We start from the raw sequence: 10925 nt of genomic DNA, 5'->3' as shown, positions 1-10925 counted from the left end.
GAAATTCTGGGGGTAAGATGACTGTTTGGAAGATGAAGTGGAAATAAAATGATCAAATGTCACTTCTGGTACCATATTGGCACCTTGGGCCACAAATCACTGGAGGAGCACACCGGCAGTGTATTTTCCCCATGTTCTTACACTCTTCTTTAGGCTACAGGCAGTTGAGACAGACAGAATACAGACTTGTCTGAACCCTTAATTTGACCTCACATTTGCTTACCACTTGATTTTCTTTTCAACCACGTAAGAGTGTGGATCTCCAAGACTTCATGTAGATCAGCTTCAGTATTGCTAGGAGAAGAAAGTCTAGTGGTACTACTAAGTAGTTGTTGCCGAAGTGTGTTTTCTACGTTTCTAGCATTACCTGGAAATGAAATAAAGCTTAAAGTTGTAATGGACATGCATGCTGTGAAGATATTTGTATGGATAATAAACTTTTGCATTTTTTGTACTGCTGCCATTCAAACGTTTAGTAAAAGCACTTGGCAAATGCTAATGAATTTGTTCCCACAACAGAACAAACATGACAGCCAACATTTTTCAAATTTAATGGTCTAAAATTAGACACCAAAGTGCTTTTAGAACCCATAATAAAAATGATTGAATTTTTACAACTGTGGAATACTCACAGCTCTCTGCAAGTGGTTTCATTACTCATACAAAATATAAGCACTTGTGGAAGACGCACAATTTCTCCCACCAGTATGGAAAGAAAAGCCGTGTCCTATTAAAGTTAATTGCCAAGCACTCATTCACGTTCAGGGAGTCAATATTTCATTCCTTGGTTCTGGGACAGCAGCAGCTGATGCTGTGTCACTGGGGCTGCTGCTAAAAGTTTTGAAACTAATTTCCACGGCAGTTTTGCAACTGATCTCTTCGGGTTGCATTGTTACTGGTTAACTGCTCTGGTAAGTAACTGTATTTTACTTACAGCATAGCAGTTTTCAGCCCTAGGTTCTGCGGAAAGAGGAACAGTGGCAACAACAAGAAAGTTGACCGTGCCTTTCGTGGTCAACAAAAAGGTATAACATAACAGAGAGGGACTACAGACTTGCTGAAATAACAAGTATGAGATTAGAAAGTGGTTTAAATTCTCATAAAGATATATACAAGGTTAAAAAAAAATTAGAAAAAAGTTGTTATCCATAGTGCTAGTAAGCAAAACACTTCTTGGAGGGAGGGAGGGAGGGAGGAAAGCAAGACAGAATCTCAAATCAGCCCTCCTGACCTCCCCAGATAAGGATCAGGTTGCATAAAACCCCTGTGTTTTAAAATATGAAATTGAAAACCTGCATATTTCTTACGAGTAATTCTTTTAGAGATACACATATTTTAAAAATCTTAGGAAAACTAGATTTATCTAGCATCAGAACCTTTCAACTTTTTCCCCTCCTGAGTAATTTTTTTTTTTTTTTTTTAATGTTTTTGGCTCATTCTGTACACGGTCCTTTGAATCTCAGCCTTTTGGATAACTCTGCCAGATGCAATTTTCTCCCCAGGCTGAGCTGACCTGGATACGCAACATGCACAACAGCAGCGCCGAAACCCCGCACACAGCGGGCAGCTGTAATGTGACTTTGCCCACACAGCCCCCGAGCTCCGAGTTTTCGCTGGGCGTGTTGGTGCTGCTGGCTTTCCTCATGGTGTTGCTAGCTCTGGTCACCATCCTTGGGAACATCCTGGTGATCCTTGCTTTCATCATGGACAGGAACCTCAGGCACCGGAGTAACTATTTCTTCCTCAATCTTGCCATTTCTGACTTTGCAGTGGGTAAGTCACGGCTGTGGAGGCATGTCCTCTTGGTTTCCTTGGAATCTTAGGAGAAGCAACGGGGTTGATTTTCTGGGTGGTTTCTTCTAAGAGAGCTGTTTCCCGGCTGTGTGTCTAGGGGAAGAGTAAGGAATGGTGGAAGCTGCGTGAAGTGTTTTAGCAGCCTATAAGTTTTCAGAAAGAAACATATCCTTTATCGGGTAAACAGGTAATGTTTAATGTTAGTGCTTCAGGAAAAAATACTGCTGTGCGTGAATCTATGTGGAATAACAAAGAATGGTGGTTGGTTGTAAAGAGTCTTGACTAAAGTCTATATAGTCAAATAAAATACAGCACTTATTACCTGGCAGATCTTGCATACATGGTTGATATCTTTTATTTCAATTTGCTCTCACACAATACAGATAATCACCTGAAGTTTGCAGCTAAATAGTGATGAATAGTATTTTTGCTGTGCTTGCTCTGTCTAGAGTCATACTTTAGAATATATGTTTGTATAGGTAAACAAAAATAACAAATCAAATAGTTTCTAAGAAGTTTGATGTTATACATTTATACATAGGGACCCATCTTATCTTGAAACTTGTACTGAGAAAAAGTACAATTCAAACTACTGTGATGTGCAATTGCAGACTGATGTATTGCAGTATTCTGTGAGGTATAGCGTCTCTGGTAAAAGTCTTGGTTAAATTATTGAGTATGCAGAAGGATGATTTTGAACAGGTGTGACTATTTCAGTAAATCTATATTCTGACTTCTCACATCACAACAAAATCTTTTAAAATTGTTTTTATTCTACTTTTTTTTTTTATGTCTACACATTTTAAAAGGATACTAGAAGAACAGAATAAACTCTTCTTCAAATTTATTGCCACTGTCAGAAGTTCTGTTAGGGGTACAGCTACTAATAGTTCAGTCCTTGTGATGCCCAGATCCCCTTGTATAATGTTCTGATTCCTTCTCCCATACACTCAATGTCTTCCAGCTTATAACTGCCTTGTGCCACAGAGCTCTTGCTGCCTGCTGTCCAGCTAACGTACACAGGAAAAACACAGAGCAGGCAACAGAAAACCAGTGGACACAGTGGTGTTCTGTCATCTGGCTCACAGTCTAGCACATCTTGAACAAATACCAGCATCTAGCTGAGAAGTAAGAAGTAAACAATGTCCTCTGTCAAAGAAGGAAGTAGAGCTTGCCTGGCATTACTTAACTTCCACAAATTTTTGATTTGTGATATTATGTGTACTTGAATGTCTAGGTTTTCATTCTCAATTTGGTTAAAAGCTTTGCATACTTTAAAGTCAAACTGATTTGTATTTCCGTAGCTACGTAATTTAGATTCAGGGTATACCTAAATTACCTATTTAATTTCTGCTTGATCCTAATTGATAAAAGCACACATTTTCATGCTTGCAGAGCCTTTGCTTATTCGTTTAATATATGTAATCAACCCGGTTTTGACCTTCAACAACTTTTGCTTTATCTCTGTGCTTCTGGACCTATAGCTGGATTTGAATAGAGATTTCTTCTTAGTAGAGGGAGAATAACAGGAATTGTAATATTTTTAGGGAAATGAAACTCTCAACATTCTCTTCAGTACCTGTTACAGGAGTACTCACTATTATGAAGTAAACCTAACGTTGAAATGATACTCTTTTTCCTCCCTTGTGAATGTTAAAATTGATAATACAAATTTTTACTCAAAAGAGGAACTGTTAGTTGCTCTGCAGATGCAGTAATTCCATTTCATTATGGCGATGACACTGTTCTCTGCATTTCTGCATCATAGCAAACCACACCACTAGTTCTTCAGCCTCCCCTAGAAATTCATTAAAATGAGATTATATTGGCACTTTCACAACATTTAGATTTAACAGCCTAAATCTAGATAGCTATGGGTGTGGGTCACTCATGTCTGTTCCCACTGCTTGGTGTGTTCCCATAGTTAATACCCTATCAGCTCACCACTGAAAAGTGGTTATGATCAAGAATTATGATGAGAAGAAATGTTAGACAGTTAATTAACTGTTCAGCTTTTGTCAGCCTTTTGATCATACAGTTAAAAAACTAGTCTGAAATTCATATTGTATTTCTATAAAAGTTACTTCTGGAGCACTTTTGGACACCATGTCATGCTTTCAAGAGGATAGAAGCATAGCAGTTAGACAATTTATTGTAGAAAACAGTCAGTAAATCACAGTAGCAGGGGAAAAGATGTTTTTTGTTTGTTTTAATTTCAGTAGTTAATACAGAACAGTATTTACTTCAGCAGGTAAAGTCAGCTGCTCCTTCCTTTAGGAGTTGATATAAACAGGAGAAGTAATGATGATAAACAATAAACATGGTACACCTTCCAGGTACTAATTATAAGAATGTTACTGGTAATTTGTAGTGAAGTGTTCATTGGTTGCCTGAGAATACAAAGCCTTCCACATGGCAATTCTAGTCAGTATTGTGCTTTTATCAGATACCACAGAAATGTTTCTATGCTTTCACGAGCACTGCCTGCAGTGCTGGCTGACATGTGCATCTGGTTTATTTCCATAGGTGCGTTCTGTATGCCTTTGTACATCCCTTATGCCCTGACAGGGACGTGGCACTTGGGAAGAGGCCTGTGCAAGCTCTGGCTAGTTATGGACTATCTCCTGTGCACAGCTTCAGTGTTTAGCATCGTCCTTATCAGCTACGACCGTTTCCTGTCAGTTACAAAAGCTGTAAGAAGAACATTTCTAATTATTGCTTTATATATATATTTACATTTCTATAAAACTCAGAGTGTTCATGATTAGCACTAGAAGCTAAATACTCCTTCATTACTCTACCATTTTTTTTTTTTTCCTGGAGAAACATTGATGCTTCAATGTTGCATTGGGACTTAAGATAAGACGATGCCTTGCCTATGATTTCCATGTTTCCTTCCTGCCACCTGGATTAGAAATTGCTTACATTACAGAGAAGGTGGGAAAGTCCAGGTTCAAAAAGGGCAGCAAGAGTGTGAGGAACTTGAGTTTTGGTCGTTAGAAGAGTGGTAACAAAAACTAGGTTGAGTCAAGGATATGCTTAGGCTTGGGATAAATTTTAGAAGGAGTAGAGGGTATGGAGAGAGATGTGGGCTGGACTGACTGAAGATCAGATGAGGATCTGTGTTAGCATAGGGGGTGCTACCATGTGTTGCCAGCGGGCAACTGGGGGGCAACTAATCCCTCGAAGCAGAAAAAAGACTGAATCAAAGTATGCAGAGATGGAAGAGGTGTTCCTTGAGTATTATCATTCTTCTGCTTCAGAAGATATCTGAGAAATCCAGTGGTAAATATTATCACTCATCATTTCTGAGCTCTACCTGGTGTTTCGTCCAGGTGAAAGACGATCAACATCCTTTGGTTTTGATGAGTCTTCTAGCTCAAGCGATATAGGCTGTGTTAGATTGGGAGGTTCTTATTTTGAAAGTGCTGATACAATGCCTAATCTCTTTCTCATGTTGTGCTTGGTTGTTGCTGTTGTTTTTTTTTAAAGCTAAATGATAAAGTATGAAAATGCCTGTATTTAAGAAATAATAATATTGAAAAATATTAATAAACTTGCAGAGATCAGAATGTGAAAAATGTAAATTAAAAGAGCCTCTGCAACCCAGCTGAGCTCCACGTTCTTGTGCATTATTGGTGGTCTTTGTTTATGTGATCACATTCTGGTTTTCTCCTTTAGGTAATTAGGATAGAGCGTGTCCAGGAGTGTGTAACATAGGGCTGTTATCCAAAGAAAAGAGATCATGCTTCTTCATGGACTTCATGGATCCACATCTGCCTCTGCTGAAAACCTAGCCTGTGGCCAGGGGCCATTTCAGACATAAATATTTGTGAAGCTGTCCTGAGCTTCCTGTTTTCTGCTACTAAATTGAGATGCTTGTGGTCTTGCAAAGAGCTGCAAATTCATTATTGCAGAACTGGAGCTGTACTCTCACCCAGTAGGATGCTTTAAGATGTAGAGGAGTCTGAATCTTCAGGCTATAGGTGTTTAAGACAAGAGAATCTAAAATAATGTGTGTAACACTGCACTCCTGCTCTGTTACTAGTCCATCGGGTCATATGTGGCTGTGAAGATACCACTCATTAATATTTGTATAGCATAGAAATGCTATGCTAATGAACAGCCTAGGAAGCTGATGAGGAAGGTAGTGGTTCTGGGTCTGAGTAAAGCCTGGGATGACAAATGTTGAACAAAATTGTCCAGCTTCTCATTAACTGATCACCTTGTGCTCTGAAAGATGCAGGGGATGAAGAGCTAGAAGTATGCATTGCACATACTGGCTGGGCTATTTTAAGGACTTTTTAAAATCTCGAATTTCCTAACTTTACATGACATGATTTAATTCTTAATATTTTTTTCAAAGAGGTATTTATGGCTAGAGAGTAAAATAAATTAATGTAGTCTGGGTAGACGTAAAAACGTTAAGGTTTGCAGTAATGCAATGAGCTGTTTACAAGGTAAAGTGAGTGTTAAAACAATGTTTCAATAAAGTAAGGGATGTTAAAGCATGTGTGAGATAGAATTTTCTGCTATAGCAAGGGGAAACAGTATTGAAAATGACATTGTCTAGTGTTTGCAGTCTCACATGGTGACCCATCTAATATAGAAGGCTTCTGCTTTTGCCTGTGCAGGAAGGGAGTGCCCCAGCCGCTTTCACTCTGCTCTGAGCCTGGGCATTTCATGAATCATAAATTGATTCCTTACCGCTGCCTTACTGTGGTGGTGGTGAAAACAAGCCATGTCCTTTCACACCTGGAAGCCAATCAGTAGTTTGGCCATCATAATTTCTGCTCCTTTCCAATCCCAAGTATTAAAATCAATCACAGAGCTACTGTATTTGATGAGCAATACTAACAGAATTTTTCAGGACCTTATACAAGTGAAGATGTTTTAGGTGTCTGGGGAATTACAGAAAACATATTGTATTTGACTTGCCTATGTTTTTTTGAGGTAGTTGTTCCAAAATGTCTTGAATATGTGACATGTTCTTTTCCTTCGCAGGTATCTTACAGAGCCCGGCAGGGAATAACTTCCAACCCTGTCATCAAGATGGTGGCCACCTGGGTCTTTGCCTTCCTTCTCTACTGCCCAGCGATCCTCTTTTGGGAGCACGTGGCCGGACACAGCGTGGTAGCGCCGGATCAGTGCTACGCCGAGTTCTTTGACAACTGGTACTTTCTCTTGTGCGCGTCCACCCTGGAGTTCTTTGTGCCGCTGCTCTCGGTGACCTACTTCAACGTGCACATCTTCCACAGTATCCAGAGGCGCCAGCGGCACGGCAGCACGCAGGACTGTGAGCCTCCAAGGAGCAGCAGCTTGTCCTGGAGATTTTGCTTCTTGCCAAGGCCAGAAGCATCGTCTCAGTCGGAAGCAGAGGACAGTGTTTCGTCATTAAGAAGGTCATGGAGACCAGCAGCGACGGCTAACCGCCCATCTCCAACACAAACCAGCCCCACAGCTCTCAAAAACGACTTTTCTGTTTCTTTCCGTTCAAGAACTGGGTCAAAACTGCAGCAGGACAAGAAAATAGCAAAGTCGCTTGCCATAATTGTGTGTGTGTTTGCCATTTGCTGGGCCCCGTACACTTTACTGATGATTATTCGTGGGGCCTGTCAAGGGAAGTGCATCCATAGCTCCTTGTATGAAACAACCTTTTGGCTTTTGTGGATCAATTCCTCTCTGAACCCATTTCTCTACCCTCTCTGTCATATGAGGTTTCGAATGGCTTTCATGAAAATATTATGTCCCAAAAAATTTGCAACATTGAGATCATGCAACACATCTTTTTTTTAGAGTTAAAATAAATTAACTTACAGATAAGGTTCCTCTCCTCTTTAGTGCTAATTTTTCACATGTATCTTCAATAGAAATAGAGAAAAAACTTTTGTTTAGTAATGGCATTAGTTAAGAGAGCAGCAGAGGTATGTATTTGCCTGATTTTGCTAGTTTTCAGGATCTTGGTTTTGTTTTTGCTGATACAATGCCAGGCTAAACACCATCTAGTGCAATGAAAAGAATAACAAACTTTGCTGGATGTTCTTCTTGGTTTGTGGGTTTGAGGTATCTTTTTGTTTGTTTGTTTTTAACTTTTTTTTTATATAAAGCTGGCACTATGAAAGAACTCTTCTATAGATATCACCATAGAGATTCATTGGAGCGAGATTCCTGTTTGTGTGTGTTGAGTTAAAATAAATTTATGTCCTATTTGTGAAAGTAAAGCTATCAGTGAAGAAGCAGTTCTGCTCTGTTTTTGAAAGGAGCAGTACAATTTCATTTTAAAAAACATTATGAAGACAAGATAGTGTCCTGTAGTCATAATTCCCACAGTTAGCAATATGCAAGTGAATGGATTGCCTAATCTGGCATATCTGTCCTTTTCCAATTTTAATATAGTTCATATCTGGTGTTGCAGGATGCAGTACACATTGTTAGTAATTCTGGTTGATTTACAGAGGAAGAAAGTTTCCACGGTAAAGGAATTTCAAGATTGTTTATCAAAATTGTCACAGGCATAAATGGTTGTTACTCTTTTCACCAGTGCTGTCTTTTCTCCTGACAGTGGCTGCCTCTTTGGTCATGCTTAAATGATGTTTAATGCCAGATCTGTGCAGTATTTGATTTCCTAAAAGGTAGGCTGGGCTTGGGCACCTGATCACATTCATTTTGAATTAGCAGGGCAAGCAATACAGAGTTCATACTGGATTTATGATTTTGGCTGGCTGTGCGAGAATAAACAATACCCTCTCAGGTGTAAAGCTTTGCAAGTGCAAAGATATTCCATCAAAACGTCTGGAACAAATTTGAACTGACAGAGTGATTTATACACTAGGTCAGTTCTTTGTGTCCCGTTACTGTGACATTATATGGATTTTCTCTGCCACTGAACCAGTATCAAGCTAGACGTTTTCTATCACTGAAGAGGGGCCATATTCACTGCTTGAGAATGGGATTCACAGAGGTCTGAAAGTTGACACAGAGGTGTCTTAAGCAGCTTTTAATAAACAAAGCAGTTGAATATGCAGGGCTGAAAGCAGTGGGTAGATATGTTGGAGAAGGCAATGGAGCTTGATTATAACCCATTCCATGTACTAAACTTTCTTACCTTGTGTTGTGTGTTGCAACTCGCCCAGAAAGCTTTCATGGATGGGTAAGTAAGAGTCGCTGGTTAAACATTTTTTCCTCTCCTTTTACGTATTTTTTTCCTCTTTGTATGTAGAAATGTATGAAATATGGGAAGAGAAATCTAATGCACAGAACAATGACGAGCAATAGTCAATTTATATAGTACTTTTAATCTAATTTGAAATTGGCTGTGGAAGTGTTGCAAAAGCAGAGTACTCCATTGCAAGCACATTTCAAATGCATGTAAGCAGCTTAATCATAGCATAAAAGTTGATGGCTTTGAGGAGCTAAAATGCTATTCTGTTCAGAGGTCTGGAACGGAATGCTTCTCTTGCCAGTTTTCACACTGCTGGAAGATTATCTTAGACCATTCATTCTTGTTACGCTTCCTTGCCTCACATGGATAGTGTTAGGGATTGTGAGCCTCGTTGCTAAGAAAGGTACAGCTTCAGGGGGAGGTCATTGATTCAGCACAGCTGAGGTGCTGGCATAGATTTTGTGGGGTTTGTTTTTCTGTGAGGCTTAAAAAACCCAAACACACGTGCACATTTAAAACATTTACAGAATAGCTGGTGTACTGAATAAACATCTGTTAAACAGGGAAGCTGAAGGTGGGCCCCAAATGGAGAAGTATGTGAGTTGTCTGCTTTTCTATCCCTACACTTCTAGTGTGAAAATCGAGTTTGCATTTTATGATTAAAGAGTGTGGTGTTTACTTTGGGAAAGTGCCCTACAAAATTGACTAGGTAAACTGTATCCACATTTTGCAGTGCTGGAAAACTAGTTTGTCAGGGAGTTTGTCACAGAGCACAATGTGCAGCAAGTTTGAAACTGCATAGCGAAGCTACTAGAGATCAATGTTTTTGATGTTCTATATCACACAGACAGTGTTCAAACTGTTTTGCCACACCACTCTTGTACATTTGAAGAACTTTACATTGTATTTTTCTAATTGTTGAAAGTTTTGCTTAATGCTCCCAGGACAAGTCAAGCACTCAGTTGCTGTGCTCACAGCATTAAAGCTGTCTTGTTCAAGTGGCATCCTAAGTCTTCCCTCTGTTGGACATTTTGCAGGGTTATGGTAAGATGCTTGTTCAGCATTTGTTCTTGGGCATACTTTTCATGCACTGACACATGGAATTTGCTTGCCAAAGCAATTTCCAATCCAAGTCTCTCTGTCCACTCACTCATCCATTTCACCATTTCATGTCCTTGAATTTTCTTCTGCCTTTGCAGACATCCAATAGGTCTTGTAAATACAGGATGACAGTTAGGTTTAACTCAAACCACAGCAGTATTTTTCTAACCTGACCCTCTGAGGTCTTAAAAAAAACCAAAAAACCAAACACCCAAATAAAACATAAATGTTGGCAGAAATTTTGTTATCATTTGTTTGTTTCTGAGACAAATATGTGACCCTAATGATTCTCCTAATGTCTGTCTCCGTTATGTTAGGCTATGGTTTTCCTCCACAGGAAGGAAGGAGAGAGCACTTAGATTCCTCCCTCAGCCCCATGAAGGCCTATGATTAAAATTTCAACATTTGATTTATTCCCTAATTTTAAAAAGCAAATTAATACTCTCCCCTTGTCCACTGATCTAGTCACTTTACCAAAGAAGGCAATCATTGCTCAGGCATGATGTATCCTTGATAAACCCATGCTGACTGTTTCCACTCACCTTTTCCTCCCTCAAATTCTCACAAGAGGCTTCCAAGAGGACTTGCTCCATTATTTTCCTAGGGACCAAAGAGAGAAAGACCTTTTGCCCTTGTGGCATCATTTGAAGACGGTTTTAACTTTTGCCTTTCTTCTGTTGTTGGGAACCTCCCTTCATGCCCATGACCTTTCAAAGAGAAGAGCCTTGCAAGAACGGTAGCTGATTCTCTCAGCTGCCTTGGGTGCAGGCCATTGGGTCCCATGGACTTTTATAGGTGAAGTCCTCTGAAGTAATCTCTGCCTTATTCTCACCTGCTCTTGACAGGTCTCCTCCTTTAACTCATTCAC

At 39.6% G+C, this 10925-nt stretch overlaps 1 protein-coding gene across 4 annotated transcripts; it reads left to right on the top strand.

Annotated features, from left to right (window-relative positions):
- The first annotated feature begins 918 nt into the window (after positions 1–918).
- LOC130146525 (histamine H3 receptor-like) lies at positions 919–10223 on the top strand. 4 transcript variants are annotated; one of them, XM_056332739.1, is made up of 4 exons: positions 919–1069; positions 1503–1773; positions 4321–4487; positions 6799–10221. In XM_056332739.1, exons 2-4 carry the CDS (start codon positions 1527–1529, stop codon positions 7588–7590), a joined length of 1206 nt encoding a protein of 401 aa, XP_056188714.1. In that variant the 5' UTR covers positions 919–1069; positions 1503–1526; the 3' UTR covers positions 7591–10221. The 4 variants fall into 4 exon arrangements, with proteins under 4 accessions (XP_056188714.1, XP_056188713.1, XP_056188716.1 ...); XM_056332738.1 differs by having other exon boundaries at positions 945–1069; positions 1464–1773; positions 6799–10223; XM_056332741.1 differs by having other exon boundaries at positions 946–1069; positions 1593–1773.
- The last annotated feature ends 702 nt before the right edge of the window (positions 10224–10925 follow it).

This window comes from Falco biarmicus, chromosome 3 (assembly GCF_023638135.1).
Source record: "Falco biarmicus isolate bFalBia1 chromosome 3, bFalBia1.pri, whole genome shotgun sequence".
NCBI classification, from domain to species: domain Eukaryota; kingdom Metazoa; phylum Chordata; class Aves; order Falconiformes; family Falconidae; genus Falco; species Falco biarmicus.
This window is presented reverse-complemented; position numbering and strand designations above follow the sequence as displayed.